This window comes from Dasypus novemcinctus, chromosome 18 (genome assembly GCF_030445035.2).
Source record: "Dasypus novemcinctus isolate mDasNov1 chromosome 18, mDasNov1.1.hap2, whole genome shotgun sequence".
Taxonomy (NCBI): domain Eukaryota; kingdom Metazoa; phylum Chordata; class Mammalia; order Cingulata; family Dasypodidae; genus Dasypus; species Dasypus novemcinctus.
Window position 1 is genome coordinate 43,473,229 of NC_080690.1, and position 18,076 is coordinate 43,491,304.

The 18,076-nt window shown below is 38.5% G+C and overlaps 1 protein-coding gene across 16 annotated transcripts in view; it reads right to left on the reverse strand.

Moving 5' to 3' along the window:
* The window catches only part of PHKB (phosphorylase kinase regulatory subunit beta), a 258,670-nt gene that overhangs the window by 192,947 nt on the left and 47,647 nt on the right, over window positions 1-18,076 (reverse strand). For all 16 annotated transcript variants that reach the window (XM_004457055.5, XM_058280056.2, XM_071209177.1 and 13 more), the window contains 2 exons: window positions 13,854-13,953; window positions 1,045-1,152 (listed from right to left, as the gene is read on the reverse strand). In XM_004457055.5, coding sequence (XP_004457112.1) covers window positions 1,045-1,152; window positions 13,854-13,953 — 208 coding nt within the window. The remainder of the gene's footprint in view (window positions 1-1,044; window positions 1,153-13,853; window positions 13,954-18,076) is intronic.

Sequence of the window (18,076 nt, forward strand, 5' to 3'; positions counted from 1 at the left end):
AGCAACCAGGCATATCTTCGATGTCTCCTGACTTCCTTCTCAGAGTCCAAAGGCTGTCAGGGCCTTGTCAAGTACCACAGGAAATTTAGAATTCTGGTTTTAGGTACTCTAAATCATAAACTCTTGAGTGACCTTTCTTAGAACCTGGAGAAGAGCTTCATCCCACTGCCAAACTCACCCAAATATTTTCTTAGAGCAATTCTTCAAGGAACTGGATACAAATAAGTACAAGAGTTATTTCTGCAGTGAAATGGAGACACTGCATTTTCTGTGTTCGGATAAATCACAATGAAGTAATATATTTGAGATCACTAGAGAGGACCACTATGAAAAGATGGTATTAATTTTGGTAGGGGATGAACAAGTAAGTATTCTGTTTGAACAATAGGACCAAATGATGAGCAGGAAGAAAATTCATTGGAAATTAATACTATAAATCATATTTGTATCCTAAAAACAAGACAACAGGAATCTCAGCTAAAAACAAAGTGCAAAAGTGAAAGAAAAAGTGAATTGAAAACAGATTCCTAAAGGGCATTCTTAGCAAATGTATAAAAATTTAATTTAATATAGAATAAAAATTTTATCGACTCAACAAAGGCCTTTTGGAATTGCACTACAATGGTATGCATTTGGCTTTATTGAAATTGAATATTAAAAAAAATTAACAGGCATGTGAAAAAAAACTTCTGTCAATTGTATTTCATTGCCTAAATCCTAAGTGTTAAAATTTGTCTAAATTTAATAACAAGTCACCAAAAGAACTGGAGGCTTCCTTCTTCTAGTGAAAATTCTATCATCCATCCAACTGAGCTTTCTGCTTAAAGACCAAGAACTCACAGTAGGATTTAATGTTCTATCACAGTAACTAACTATGCCCCTCCTCAGGGTTAGCATTTCACTTTCTTCTCCCTTTAAAGGCTGATCTTTCTACCTCCACTTTGAAAATTTATATACTCTTATTTTTCTAAATTATAAACAATCACTAATCTACTATAACGTGGAGTGTAGAGATGGAGAAAATACATAATCCTTTCTTTTTACCTGAAGATGACCATATTCCTCATAGGAGAGGACTTGATCACCTGTGTGCACATTGAAAATAGAGTGAAGACATGTTGTTGCACGTGGATCCTGCTTAAACTGCTGGACCTAGAATCAAGCATAAAATTTATTTATTTTTAAAGATTTATTTATTTTTATTTATTTCTCTCCCCTTCTCAATCCCCTTCCCCTCCCCCCTCCCAGGTTGTGTGCTCTCTGTGTCCATTCGCTGTGTGTTTTGTGTCCACTTGTATTCTTGTCAGTGGCACCTGGAATTTGTGCCTTTCTGTTGCGTCATCTTGCTGCGTCAGTTCTCCATGTGTGCAGTGCCATTCCTGGGCAGGCTGCACTTTTTTCGCACTGGACAGCTCTCCTTCCGGGGCCCACTCCTTGCGCGGTGGGGCTCGCCTACGCAGGAGACACCCCTGCCTGGCATGGCACTCCTTGGGCACATCAGCACTGTGTGTGGCCATCTCATCACACGGGTCAGGAGGTCCTGGGTTTGAACCTTGGACCTCCCATGTGGTAGGCAGACGCCCTATTCGTTGGGCCAAATCTGCTTCCCTAAGCATAAAATTTAAATAACACAAGTAATTAACACACTTATCCAAGATTACAGATTTCAAATTATTTCTCATGGAACATTTTAATGAAGTAATAAGCTAAGGCTTATTGACAGAGAACTGGATAAAGTAGAATTGCTACCTTATCAGAAGAAACAAAACCCAGAAAAGGTTCATAACCACTAATTTATTGAAATTAACATGATTGCTGAATATTTTATTGATATTTCATGAACACAGCAACTCGAATATAGTAAGGAGCATATTAAAGCAGTAGCAATGAATTTTGCAATGTTTTGCATCTTTATTTTGGAGTCAAATAATGGTTTTGGTTTGGGACGATTTCAGTGGTTTGCACCCCACTGTACTATTTTTTGTAAAGATTTACACAGCACTCAAAAGGGGACTTGGGGGGAACTGAAATTGTCCCGCGCAAGGTTGCAATGATGGATACAGGCCACTAAATATTTTGTCATAACTTACAAAGCTGTGTAGGACACAGTGTAAACTAATGTAAAATAAAATCCACAGTTGCTTCAATATGTGTTCATCAATTATGACAGATGTACCACACTCATGAAGGATGCTGTTAATGTAGAAAAGTGTGGGAGGGGAAGGAGTGGGGCACATGGGAATCCCCTGTAATTTTTATATAACATTTATATAATCTAAAGGTTCCTTAAAATGATAAATTAACTAAAAAAAAAAAAACTACACCACCAAAAAATATTAAAAATTTTAAAAATGCTTCAGACTACAATCTAATTCAGAAAGTGTTCCAAAACATGAAATGCTATTTCTTTCAAAGCATTAAAAATTTTAAATGATGCTCCTGTCAACATGCTCATTTCCATTTCCAAATAATCTTTCTTTATTACAGCATCAATTCCAAGAGAACATAGACCATACCTTTATTTATTAACAAAAAGTAAAATTTAACTACTTAAGAATACCAAGTGCTAAATAATCTGACAGACAAACTTAAAAGGCAAAAACAAAATATCCATTTACTTTTTTAGGTCAGAATCAATTCAATTCAGGAAATAGTTACTAATACCAAATATGTACCTATTACTGTCTAGTCTGTGGAAGTGTAAAATAAAGAGGAACAAAGAATGAATACAATGATATTTGATTTTATGCAAAGACAATAATTTTATTCTATTTTTGAAAAAATATAAATGATGATAATAGCAGCTTTTTCAAGATCTTGCCTTGTTTCAGTGGGCTAAAGAACTGTATTCCTACTGGACATGAAGAAATTCTCCTCATCCTTAAAAACCTATCTCAAAAAATACCTTCTTGAGACAACCAACAAGAGGGCAGCAAGTAAGGAGATCCTAGGATCAACAACTGCTACAGGGCATTTAGTAAACACTGAGAGCTATCTGAAGCACCTGTTTGGGGGCTCCAGGAGACCAGAAGAGCATCCTACAACATCCTTGAAGGAAGAGAAGGAGGAAAATGCCTATCTGCAGAGAAGATTCGTTTAAGTAGAGCAATCCACACCACACGAGTCAGTGTCCTTCCTCCACTGGAGGCACAAGTCGCGTCGGGAGCTGTTCCGTGGCTGGAATTGAAAGTTCCACTTCCCAAAAACGGGAGAGGAAGAGAAAATTGGGCACCAACTTCAGCTATTGATGAGTAAATTCAGCAGGCTAAAGTATAATCCTAAGAACGGCTAAAGTTTGAACCTGTCCAAGTCAGAAAGAGGCTGGTAGCTGCCATCTTAACTCCGCACCTTTTCATGAGGGGAAGAAGGATGGACTGAAAATCAGAGAACTGGTAGAGGTTGACTTCTTTCCATTCAGGCCAGATGGCAGCTCTAGCATAAGCCCCAAACTCACCTATACCAGTGAGGAAGCTGGGGAGACCTGTGCCAGCTTCTCAAGGAAATTACAGGCCGTGCTGCAGAGGCCGCTGATCACCATACTTTGGCAGCGCAAGAAGCCCCAGGAGCTATTCTGAGGCTGAAATTGGGAGACTCTATTTCCCAAAAACAGGGGAGGAAGAAACAGTTGGCCACCGATTTCAGTTACTGATTAGAAAATTCAGCTGGCTAAAATATAATCTTAAGAAAAGCTAAAGTTTGAACCTTTCCAAGTCAGAAAGAGGCCAGTAGCCACTATTTTGACTCTGTGTCCAGCATGAGGGAAAGCCTGGCAGACTGAAAATCACAGTGACAGTAGGGACTGATTTCTTTCACCCATATCGGCCTAAAGCCCTAGCCTAGGCTTCAGCCCCACCTCTGGCAAGGAGGAAGCTGGCGGGTCCTGTACCAGCCAATCCAGGGAAATCAAGTACATTTGGTTTAGCAGAGACTGAGTAACTGGAAGTCTACCAGGGCAACTGCGGTCATTGTGGACCCACACTGCATGGATTGCTGTCCACACCTGCAGCTCCATCCCCACCCCAGGCAAGGGAGAAAGGGGCACAAAGCTTTATCAGTCTCTCTAGACAACTAGTTGAGGCCTGCAGGACTTGATTATTACACACAGCTGTGACTGTCCCTTCCCCTGGCAAAGGAAAAAGTTGGGAGATTCTTCTTTTGTCCCTGGGGCAATGACGGCAGCTTGAGCCTCCACAGCTTATAGCACCAAAGACATCCTTGATTCCTACTGCACAACCAGGAACGAAGAAATGGCAGGAAAGTCCTAAACTAAAGAGAAAAATTGCACCCAGAATAAATACTCTAGTAGGCCATGTGCCAAGACACCAACAAAAAATTACATTCCACACAAAGAAACAGGAAGCGATGGTCCAGTTAAAGGAACACAATAAGCCTCCAGATGACATGAAGGACTTGAGACAACGAATCATAGATGTTCAAACAAATATCCTTAATAAATTCAATGAGATGGCTAAAGAGATTAAGGACATTAACTAGACACTGGATGAGTACAAAGAAGAATTTGAAAGCATACATAGAAAAATAGATTTGTGAGAATGAAAGGCACAATAAATGAAATTACAAATACATTGGAATCACATAGCAGATTTGAGGAGGCAGAAGGATTGGTGAGCTTGAAGAAATAGCCTCTGAAAGAGAACATACAGAAGAAAAGATGAAGAAAAGAATGGAAAAATTGAGCAAGGTCTCAGGGAACTAAAGGATAGCAAAAAAGGCACATAAACATACATATCATGGGTGTCCCAGATGGAGAAGAGAAGGGAAAAGGGGCAGAAGGAATATTTGAAGAAATAATGGTAGAAAATTTCCCCACCCTATTAAGGACATAGATAGCCATGTCCAAGGAGCACAATGTACTCCCATCCGAAAAAATCCAAATAGACCAATTCTGAGACACATACTCATCAGAATGTCAAAGGCCAAAGACAAAGAGAGAATTCTGAGAACAGCAAGAGAAATGCAATACATAACATACAAGGGATACCCAATAAGATTAAGTGCTGATTTCTCACCAGAAAACTTGGAAGCAAGAAGAGAGTGGTATGATAAAGTTAAGATACTACACAAGAAAAACTCCTAACCAAGAATCTTACATCTGGCAAGATCGTTCAAAAATGAGGGCGAGTTTAGAATAGTCAAAGATAAACAGAAACTGACAGAATTTCTAACCAAGAGAGCCCAGATTTTCAAGAAGTACTAAAGGGTGTGCTAGAGCCTGAAAAGAAAAGACAGGAGAAAGATGCTTTGAAGAGAGTCTAGAAATGAAGGTTATATCAATAAAAGTAACTAAAAGTGTGAAAAGAGTGGTGAAAATAAAACAGGACAGATAAAACCAAATATTCAGGAATAAACTTGAAAACGTAAAGCACTTATATTGAGATATCTACAGCTCAATGTTAGAATTTCATACTCACTGATTGAAAGACTAAATATCATTAAGATGTCAACTGTACTCAAATTGATAAAAAGATTCAATATAATCCTGATAAAACTTCCATCAGCATTTTTAAAATAAATTGAAAAAAATGATTAGCAAATTTATTTGGAGGGGTAAGGCATCCTGAATAGCCAGAAATATCTTAAAAAGGAAGGCAAAGTGGAAAGATTCTTATCTCTAGACCTTAAATCATAATACCTAGCTACAGTGGGAAAAACATGGTACTGGCATAAAAAGACACATAGACCAATGGAACCAACCTGATGGTTCAGAAACAGACCTTCACATGTATGGTCAAGTGATTTTTGACTAGCCTGTCAAATCCACCCAGCTCAGGCAGAACAGTCCAATCAAGAAATGATGCTATAAAGTAGATACAATCCCAGGTATTGGTTCTTTTGAGGGATAAAGAGACCCACGGGTTCTATGGTCATGGCAGATGGGGTTCACTGCAATGTCAGATGGCCCTTCTTTGGAGCTGGTGCTTCTGCGTGATGGAACTGGACTCAGAGGGGATCTCTTTTCACAAGACTTGCATGCTACTTTACTGGAATTGTAATTGGTGCTGGGGTTTAAGATATATTTAGGGGATTTGAACCTCTGGACTGACAATATGATAGCCAGGCCCTGAGCCTCAACAGACTTCAGCTCCTACACTCTGATTTTTTGGACTTACCCCACTCAGCTAACATGGAGTTGAAGAAGGTCAACCACCACACCATGGAGCCTAGAGTGTCTACAACTGAAAGCAGGAGGAGTGCATCCAGTATCCATGTGGAATCTAAGCCCCCACTTGACATAGATGTGCAATGGACACAACCAATCCAATGTCCACAGAGAAAATGTGGCATGGGTGTGGGAAGGGTGGCCATGGTGGCTGCTGGGTGTGGGGAATGGGAGGAAGAGATGAGATGGGGAGGCGTTTTCGGGACGTGGAGTTGTCCTGAGTGGTGCTTCACGGTGAATTACGGGACACTGTAGATCCCCCCAGGGCCCACTGGATGGAACGTGGGAGAGTGCGGGCTATGATGTGGACCATTGACTATGGGGTGCAGTGATGCTGAGAGATGTACTTACCAGGTGCAATGGATGTGTCATGATGATGGGAGAGAGTGCTGCTGTGGGGGGAGTGGGGGGTGGGGGCAGTGGAGTTGAATGGGGCCTCATATTTTTTGAATGTAATATTTTAAAAAAATAATAATAAAAAAAATAAAATAAAAATAAATGATGCTGAGAGAACTGGATATCTATAGCCAAAAGAAGGAAAGGGGACCCGTACCTCACACCTTACCAAAAATTAACTCAAAATGGATCAAAAATCCAAATATAAAAGCAAGACCCATAGAAGATTTTAGAAGAAATTGAAGGAAAATATCTTCAAGACCTGGTGGTAGGTGGTAGATTCTTAAAGGAGATAAGCAGAGGACTGAGATGGACTACTTACGTATAATGTATGTAGAAGTTTTAATTAGCTTTACCATAAATGTGTGGAAATGTATAGGGTGGATGGTAACATAGTGACTAACAGCTAGTTTATAAATGGGGATGCGGCTGAAAACGGCAGCCTAGGGATGTAAATGCCAATTGACAGAACGCTAGAGAATAATCTAGGAATTAAATAGCACAGTAAACCCAGAGGTGGATGAAAATTGTGGTTGATGGTACAGATCCAAGTGTATCCTTTGTTAGCTAGAGCACATGTACATCACTATTGCACTGTGGTGGGAATGTGCAGAACTTCAGGAAAAATACAGCTGGAGTGACCTATGGACTGTGACTGATTAGCAGTAATAATGTAATATTCTTGCATCTATGCCAAAGATGTACTGTGCTGATAATGGGACAGTATGGAAAATGTGTGCCAAATGTACACTATGGACATGGTAACAATCAGATGATATTATAATCTGTAACAAATGTCCCACCACTGTTTGATATGTTGATAGAGGGGTGTTTGGGAATTCTGCACATGTGCATGTTGCTTTTTAAATTTACAACTTCTGTCATAAAAATATATTTAAAAAATAATACGGTGGGTTAGGGGAAAAGTACACAAAATATAAAGATAAGGACTATAATTAGTAGTAAGATTTTGACAATATTCTTTCATAATTTGTAACAAATGTCTCATGACAATGCAAGGTACTGGTAGAACGTTGACGTATGGTACTCCTGTATTATGTTATGCATGTTTGCTTTGTAAGTTCACAATTTTTATATACACTTATTGTTTACATATGTTCATTTATAAATGATATAAAGAAAATAATAACAATAGGGTGGCTTGGGGGGAAAAAACTTGGGTTAGTAGTAACATATTGACAATGCTCTTTAATCATTAGTTAAAAATGTTTTGCAACAATGCAAGGTATTGATGGTAGGATGAGGTATGAAAGTCCTGTATGATGTTTTATATGTTTATTTTGTAAGTTCACAACTATTACTATATACTTACTGTTTATGTATGTTTGTGTATGTGTGATATACTTCAATGAATTAAAAAAAATTTTTTTTTAATTCCGTAAGCTATTGAAAAAAAAACAAAAACCTACCTTCTCTAACAAAGTCCTTTCTAAAACCTAACCAAAATTCCTTCTTGGACTCTCTCATCACGGTGTATACCGCAATTATTACTCCTGCCTTATATCTTCACTAGTGGTCTATATCTCGTACTATCGTACAGATTGTAGAAACTACATTGCTGAACATGGTATAACCACTAGCTATATGTGGCTCATTAAAATAATATCAATTAAAATTAAATAAGGGAAGAGAATGTGGCTCAAGCAGTTGGGCACCTGCCTACCACATGGGAGGTACTGGGTTCGGTTTCTGATGCCTCCTAAAGAAGACAAGCAAGACAGCAATCCAATGCAACAGGCTGGCATGGCAAGCTGATGCAACAAGATAACAAGATGACACACTAAAGAGATTCAATCAGGAAACACAATGAGACACAACATGTAGGGAGCAGAGGTGGCTCAAGCGATTGGGTGCCTTCCTCCCACATATGAGGTCCCGGGTTCAATTTCCAGATCCTTTTAAAAAGAAGAGGAGCAGACAGCAAGCACAAACAATGGGGATGGTGGGGAGAGATAAATAAATCTTAAAAATTAAATTAAATTAAAATTTTAAGTCTTTTCCTAAGTCACACTAACCACATTTAAAGTTCTCAGTAGCCACATGTGACTAGGGTCTTCCCATTGTTTAACACATTAATATAGAACATTTCTGTCATCACAGAAAGTTCCACTGGGGAGCACTTATTTAAAGGGCTGATAAATCTTTGCATCCTCCAAGGGCCTCTTACAAAGGAAGATAACCTACCTTAGGTTTGAAACATGTGATGAACAAAACTCAAAGTCAGGACCTATTAGTTGGTAATAAGGTCTGAGAAAATGAGGGTAAAGGAAGGGAGGTATGTTCTCTTTTTATACAGTGGCCAAACAATTCAGGGTCAATGCAGAATTCTACTGAATTCTCAATATCAAAAAACTGCTGGTAAAATAAAGCTGAAAATTATTAAGGGGCAAAGAAACAGAACAGCCACAAAGATAGGAAAGTTAAACACACACAAAGACAATCAGTAGGTCGAGGAGGAAATTGCAAAAAGATATCAGTAACTACCTTGAAACAAATGAAAATGAGACTACAACATATCAAAAACTATGAGTGCGCAGCAAAAGCAGTGCTGGGAGGGAAATTTATAGTCATAAATGCTTATATAAAAAAGGAAGAAATAGTTAAAATTAAAGATACAACTGTACACCTGGAGGAACTAGAAAAATAACAACAAACTAATCCCAAAGCAAGCAGAAGGAAGGAATTAACAAAGATTAGAGCAGAATGAAATGAAATGGAGAGTAAAAAATAAATTAGAAAAAATTAACAAAACCTAAAGCTGGTTCTTTGAAAAGATTAACAAAATTGACAAACACATAGCTGGACTAAGAAAGAAAAAAAGAAAGAAGTTGCAAATAAATGAAATCAGGAATGAGAGAGGATATAACACCACTGGTCCCATAGAAATAAAGAGTATCCATAAGAGGATACTTTGAAAAATTGTATGCCAACAAGATGGATAACGATGATGAAATGGAGAAATTTCTAGAAACACAAAAGGAGACTACATTGATGAAAGAAGAAATAAGAACACAACAGACAAATCACAAGTAACAAGAATGAACTTCATCAAAAACCTCCCAACTAAGAAAAGCCCAAGATCTGATGGCTTGACAGGTGAATTCTAGCAATAACATCAGAAAAACACTAACACCAGTTTTGCTTAAACTCTTCCAAAAAACAGAAGTGGACGGAACATCGCTTACTCATTCCATCATCAACCTAATACCAAACATCAACCTAATACCAAAGCCATACCAAAACTCCACAAGAAAGAAAATTAGAATCAAAACCTCTAATGAACCTGATGCTGAAATCCCCAACAAAATCCTTGCAAGCCATATTCAACAACACATCAAATGAATTATTAATATATACCATGATCAACTGGGTTTCAACCCTGGTATGCAAGGATGGTTCAAGGTAAGAAAACCAATGGAATATACCATATTAACAGTTCAAAAGAAAAACACATGATCCTCTCCATTGATGCAGAAAAAGCATTTGACAAAATACAGCAAATTTTGGATAAAACACTTCAAAAGATAGGAAAAGAAGGAAATATCCTCAACATGATAAAAAGTGTATGTAGAAAAACCCATAGTTGACATCATATTCAATGGTGAACTGCTAAAGCCTTTCCCTCTAAGATCTGGAACAAGACAAGGATACCCACTTTCACCCATCTTACTTACATTGTGTTTGAAGCACTTGTTCAAGCACTTAGACAAAAAAAAAGATGTAAATGGCAGCCAAATTGGAAAGGAAGACATAAAAATTTCACTATTTGCAGATGACATGAACCTATGCATAGCCCTAAAAAATCTACAACAAAGCTTCTAGAGCTGGGAAGTGCATTAAAAAGTGGCAGGATATAAGATCAACATGCAATAATCAATAGCATTTCTGTACAGCAATAAGAAGCAATCCGAGGAGGAAATGTAGAAAAGAATTCCACTAATAATAGCAACTAAAAGAATCAAATATCTAGGAATAAACTTACCTACTGATGTAAAGGACTTATACACAGAAAACTATATAATGTTGCTAAAGAAAATCTTTCAAAGAAGACCTAAGTAAATTGATGATTATTCCATGTTCATAGATTTGAAGGCTAAATATCATTAAGATGTCTGTCCTTTTTCTAATGAGAAAATATGTATGTGAACTCTTAGAGGTAAAACATACCTAACACTAATAAGTGGCATTAATACAAGTGGCAGGAGAATAATAGACAAATTAGATTGCCTTACATTCTGTGTATCAAAGGAAGGATTTATTTATTTAAATTCATAATAAATCAAAACTATCTTTTTTAGCTACTGGTTTTAGAAAATCTGTTACCAATCAAGTTTTACAATAAGAAACTGAGAAAATGGAGAAGTCTTAGAATTTTTAGGGTCAAATTTTATTCTAGAAGACAAAGGACATGAGGCTGGAGATCAAACTGCAAACAAACAAGACAAAGGTGCTTTACTACTTTAGTTTTCATTAAGTAAAGGCAGATAAATATTTCACATTGTAAAATACATTAACAAGAAATGGCCAAGACCACAGGAAAAGAGTGGTGAGCACTAAGAGGTGAAAGCATGGTAGGAAGCAGCTACCTGGGTACACTGTTCAACCTCTGTGAGTTGGTCCCCTCAGTTACAAGTGGATTAATCCTCCTTTCCTACTCCAAAAGGTTATGAGCATAAAGGAAAATGATTTCAATGACAATGTTTTAAAATTTGTAAAGTATCTTTTATTTACAAGAATAACAAGACTCCACATTTTGTGGTATGAATACCAAATATGCTTCTGATCTTCTTGGGATTTCATGTATTTTAATGTGCTTATAGCATATCTACATAGGGAAGAAATGCTAATCCTTTATGATTTAAGGAATCAAGAAAGCATAAGTCATAGTCAAAGTAATCAAACATTAACATAATTGTGAAGACTAGTCAGTAAGGCTGAGTAATACTTAAAAGAAGTCACTACCAATTGGCTAAATAAGCTGCAAAGAAAAAACTTAAAACTATTATATCATTGCCTTCCTTCTCATAAACAGCTTGTCTAACAACCATGAAATTCATGACTTTCACAAAGTTTGCTTGATAAAAAAAAGTTATATTTATAAAGATATTAGATATTAATGAGATGACATAAAATAAGTTCTCACACTCAGGAAAAATATCTTTAATCACTATTACTTCATGGGAAGCGGACTTGGCCCAGTGGTTAGGGCATCTGCCTACCACATGGGAAGTCTGCGGTTCAAACCCCGGGTCTCCTTGACCCGTGTGGAGCTGGCCCACACACAGTGCTGACGCGTGCAAGGAGTGCCCTGCCACACAGGGGTGTCCCCACGTAGGGGAGCCGCATGTGCAGGGAGTGCGCTCGGTAAGGAGAGCAGCCCAGCATGAAAGAAAGTGCAACCTGCCCAGGAATGGCGCCGCATACACAAAGAGCTGTCACACAAGATGACACAACAAAAAGAAACACAGATTCCCATGCCGCTGACAACAACAGAAGCGGACAAAGAAGAACATGCAGCAAATAGACACAGAGAACAGACAACTGGGGGGGAGGGGGTGGAGAGAAATAAAGAAATAAACCTTTTAAAAAAACAACAACAATTACTTCATGTAACATATTACATGCTGGTTTATTTCAAGTATGCCAATCTATGATATATTCATTTATTTCAAGCATCTCAAAAAACCCTGTAATAATGATTTACAATGTCAAATATCAGCAGACAAATTATAGGTTTACCATATTCTGGTGAAAGAATACAGGAAATTTTGACTTCACTTATAGATCTTTAGGCAAAAATTTGCTACCACAAATTCTGACCCTTTTTCAAACATAATTTAAACTTACTATAAAGATATTCACATGATAAAAACACACATAAGATTAAATGCTCAAAACTGCTGGCATATTCACTGGTGTGAAAATTTACTAAGTTGTAGAAGGTGAAAACACATCTGAAACATATTCTGGAAAGGAGGGGGAATACTGGTGATGACAACATCAATGAATATTAATTGTGTGCTCATCTGGTGCCAGGCCTTGTGTGAGGTGCTTTCTGTATATTAGCTCTTATTTTTCAAAAGAAACCCAAAATAACTGGTACGCATATTTTGTGTAGAAAAAGTTAACAGGCTTGAGACTGCTATCCAAAGATAGGCCTGCTTGCCTGTTTGGACTTAGCTGGTATCTGGGAACTTGAATTTCGAGTTCACTACTACTCTCTGATAAAAATGGTTCAGTATGTCTTAATTGTTTACACAATGTGGTTTATGGTAAACACTTATTTTCATTCTAAAATTCTGAAATTTTGATAATTGTTAAGCATAGACTGCCTATGTAAACAACCTTTAATAGAAATCCCAGGCACTGCATATTTAATGAGCTTCTCTGGTAGATAATATTTTATATATAATTTTCATAATTCACTGCTGGGGGGAATTAAGTACATCCTGTATGACTCCACTGACAGAGAGCTCTTTCAAATTTGCGCCTGGTTTTCATGGATTTTGTCCCATGTACCTTTTCCCTTTGCTGATTATACTTAGTAATGTTTCACTGTAATAAGTCATACATAGAGTACAACTATATGCTGAGTTCTGAGAGTCTTCATAACAAATCTTCAAATGGGATAGTCTAGAGGTTCCCAAAACACATATATAACCCTCACATACAATGTTAGGATCCAGGGACATCAAAATGAAGGCAAGTAGGGAATAGCATATTATATCCATAGAGCCTTACAATTGAAAAAGTGTTATTATGTACACTATTATAAAATTTCCACAATAATCCTGAGAATTCTGCTATTTTCTAAGTCTGTAATTCCTGACCTTTTTGCACATAAAGAAATGAAGTATTATATTTTTAAACTAAAGTTCACTTAAGCCAGAGCAATTCACATATCCAAAAGTTATTCTGATATGAATTTTCCTAAATATAAAATTGGTTACAAGTTTGGATATCGCAGAGTTCCAAGGAAACAAGGTTTTTATTAGGCATATACCAGATGCAAACCATACACAAATTTGAGTTTAAGTAACAATTCTCGGTTACCTCTGGCTTAAGGTGTTCCTTCAATTTTAGGATTTCAAAGCCCTAGGCTTCGAAGGCAGAGGCCTTTTTAATCTATCTAGACTGCCTAGAATGTGCCTTTACCGTTTTTTAGTACATTCTTTTTTAGAAGATTCTATTGCTATTGGTTAAATAAATCTTTCAGAATGATGGGAGAATCTCAGGCCACACTGCAGTGTTTTACCTTATCAGCCTGACGCATATAGCAGTAGAGAATTCCTCGCATACATTTTATTGCCGAGTGCTCCAGCTCATGGGTCCTTCCCTTGTCATCATCAATGCGCCTGGGTGAGAGAGATAACTCATGAAACAAATTGGAAATGCATCTAAAAAGGAAGCAGAGCTTTTGATAATTAAATATTTTACTATTTGGCTAATCCTGTGTTCTGGTGACATTAACTAATTCTGTCACATTTTCTAAGCAGATGTAGAAAGGTTACAATTTAAAAAAAATCTCAGTGTGAAACTTGTGCCTATTTCTTACCCAAAGATCAATTCTTTTAAGGAAGTACACCAATCACTTTTAATATAATATACAGTATTTTCTATAACTAGGTTGTAACTTTAAAAGGTTATTTTCATACTGGAAAAATCCACCAATGGATTTTTAAATTCAATGTGATATAGAAATAGTTTGTAATATGAATCCTTTTAGGTTATGTAAGGGATACATGGATTCAAGGAAGCTCAGGTTCAGTTAGGTCCAGGAATTTGCCCTGCCATGTGTTTAATACTGTTATGGCTAGCACTTCAGTCCACACTCAAGAATTCATTCAATAAAAAATACAGGGAGAGGGGAGGCAAGATGGCGGCTGAATGAACTTCCCGGTTACTAGCTCCTGGAGGGAATCGGCTGGGAGGCGTCGGAGACTCTTTGGGACCGGGCTGTTTCGGGATTTTTCCTGGTCCCAAGGTGTTTGCACATTGATTTGGAGGGAAGGTAACAGAGAGGATCCGTCTGTGAAATATACACGGAGATCCCAGCTACGTGTGGAGGATTCCCTCCTTGGGTAGGCAGAGCAGAGGCAGCTAGGACCGTGCCGAGCCCCGGCGGGCGGCGGCCAGGGTAGCCTAGCTGGGCCGCGGTGGGCAGCAGGCGGGGGATCCGAGCCGCGCCGCGGCGGGCGGCGGGCGGGAGAGCCGAGCCGCGCTGTGCCGCGGCGGGTGGCAGGCGAGGGAGCCGAGCACAGACGAGCTGCGGCGGGCGGCGGGCGGGAGAGCAGAGCCACGCTGTGCCGCGGCGGGCGGCGGGCAAGGGAGCCGAGCCCAGCCGAGCCCAGCTGAGCCGCGGAGGGCGGGGGGGCCAAGCCCAGCCGAGCTTGGTCGAGCCCAGCCGCGCCGCGGAGGGCAGCGAGTGGGAGAGCCAAGTCGCGCTGCGCCGCGGCGGGTGGCGGGTGGGGAAGCTGAGCCCAGCCGGGCCCAGCCAAGCCGAGCCGAGCCGCGGAGGGCGGGGGACCAGAGCCCAGCCGAGCCCAGCCGAGCCGCGGCGGGCGGCGGGCGGGGGAGCCGAGCCGAGCCCAGCCGAGCCTGGCGGCGGGGTTTCTGTTCTTTGTTTTTTGTTTTTTTTATTTTTTATTTTATTTTATTTTTGTTGTTGTTGTTGTTTTTTTAATCCTCTCTTTCCTGTCCCCAATATTCTTCTTATACTATTTTATCTTAACAATACAATAGGTCCTACAGGAAATACCTCACATTTGCTGGGTTTCCTCACCCTCCACTGCCTCATTTCTCTGTGAATAGATTTAGCTTATCTACACTATCCCCTTTCCCCTACAACTTGATATCCTCCACCATCTGCTATCTCTCCTATATTCCATCTCCCTTTCTTTGATCCACAAAGTGTCTAACTCTTAATTTCTAATACCTTTGTTTAGTTTTCCATCTGGTATTCGTCCCTGAAACTATTACCTTTCTTTTCTCTTTCCCTCTCTCACGAAAACAATAGCCTCTTAGTACGTACCACATTCCTCCCATATTCAGTCGTCTACCTCATTATAGGTACTTTCCTACTACTATAACTCTACACAATTTACATGATCTAACCTCCATCCTCCCAGAACTCATATTGCTGCTTTGTTAACATATATCACCAAAACTACTTCACACTTTTTCCTCCCTTACACAATTGCCTTTCCCCAGCACTAATACTTTCCTTTAAAGTGAGCTTAACTAGCAATAAGAAATTGGAATAAGAAGAACAAAGTGACAAAGAGAAGATATAACACTTACGCAAAAACAACAGCTAATTAATCTCCAAGACTAGACAAAGAAGCTAAGGAACTGATTAAACCCGTCAAGATAAAATGATGGCCAGACAGCAACAAAAATCTACAAACCAAACCAGTAATCAGGAAAACATGGCTGAATCCAATGAATAAACTAAAAACCAGGAAGGGGAGCAGAACTTCGCACAAGTAATGAAAGATATCAGAACATTTATCACCGACAAATTTGATGAAGTAAAGGAAGAGGTTAACAACATGAAGACAACACTTGGAGGGGAAATTGCAGACATACGCAAAAAGATAACAGATATGATGGGAATGAACACCACAGTTCAAGAAATCTAAAATACACTGGCTTTGTTAACATATATCACCAAAACTACTTCACACGTTTTCCTCCCTTACACAATTGCCTTTCCCCAGCACTAATACTTTCCTTTAAAGTGAGCTTAACTAGCAATAAGAAATTGGAATAAGAAGAACAAAGTGACAAAGAGAAGATATAACACTTACGCAAAAACAACAGCTAATTAATCTCCAAGACTAGACAAAGAAGCTAAGGAACTGATTAAACGCGTCAAGAAAAAATGTTAACAAGACAGCAACAAAAATCTACAAACCAAACCAGTAATCAGGAAAACATGGCTGAATCCAATCAGGAAGAGGGGCAGGACTTCGCACAAGCACTGAAAGATCTCAGAACATTTATCACCAACAAATTTGATGAAGTAATGAAAGAGGTTAACAGCATGAAGATAAAACTTGGAGAGGAAATTGCAGACATGCGCAAAAAAATAACAGATATGTTGGAAATGAACACCACAATTCAAGAAATCAAAAAAACACTTGCAACAATATCAGCAGACTAGAAGAGGCAGAGCAGAGAATTAGTGATGTGGAAGACAGTGCATTGGAAATCAAACAGATAGTAGAAGTGGTCAATAAAAAGGTAGAAAAAATCCAGATAGGACTTAGGGACCTGAATGATAACGCAAAACGCTCAAACATACGTATTATAGGCATTCCAGAATGAGAAGAGAAGGGAAAGGGGTCAGAAGGACTGTTGCAGGAAATAATGAATGAAAACTTCCCAAATCTACTGAAAGAGACAGATGTACATATCCAAGAAGCACAGCGCACTCCACTGGTCATAAACCCCAACAGGCCCACCCCAAGACATATACTTGTCAAATTATCCAATGCTCAAGACAAAGAAAAAATTCTAAAAGCAGCAAGAGAAAAGAAAACCATCACATACAAGGGAAACTCCATAAGATTAAGTGCTGATTTCTCATCTGAAACGATGGAGGCAAGAAGGCAGTGGTATGATATAGTCAAGGTACTAAAGGAAAAAAATTTCCAACCAAGAATACTCTATCCAGCTAAACTAGCATTCAAAAATGATGGAGAGTTCAAAATATTCACAGATAAACAGAAACTGAAAGAGTATATCAACAAGAAACCTCCCCTTCAAGAAATTCTTAAGGGAGTTCTGCAGGAAGAAAGGAAAAAACAGGACAGTCAGAGATGGAGGAGAGTGTAAAAGCAACAAGAAAGACAAAAATAGAAGGGGAAAATAAAATAATACAAACAAAATATAACAAACACAAATCCAACCAAAATATGGCTACCATAAATAACTCTCTAAACGTAATAACACTAAATGTCAACGGATTAAACTCACCTATCAAAAGATTCAGACTGGGACAATGGATAAGGAAATACGACCCATCTATATGCTGCCTACAAGAGACACATCTTAGACCCAGAGACTCATGGAGGTTGAAAGTGAATGGCTGGAAAACAATCATACAAGCAAACAACAACCAAAAAAAGGCAGGAGTAGCTATATTAATATCAGACAAAATAGACTTTAAATGCGAAACAATTGTGAGAGACAAAGAAGGATACTATATTTTAGTGAAAGGGACAATCCGTCAAGAAGATCGAACAATCATAAATATTTATGCTCCTAACAAGGGCGCCTATAAATACGTGAGGCAAATGCTGGAAAAACTAAGTGAAAGAATAGATGCATCTACAATTATAGTGGGGGATTTTAATACACCACTATCAACTCTGGACAGAACATCTCAAAAGAGAATCACTAAAGAAACAAAACATTTGAACAGTATATTAGAAGAGCTGAATCTAATAGACATATATAGATCATTACACCCAA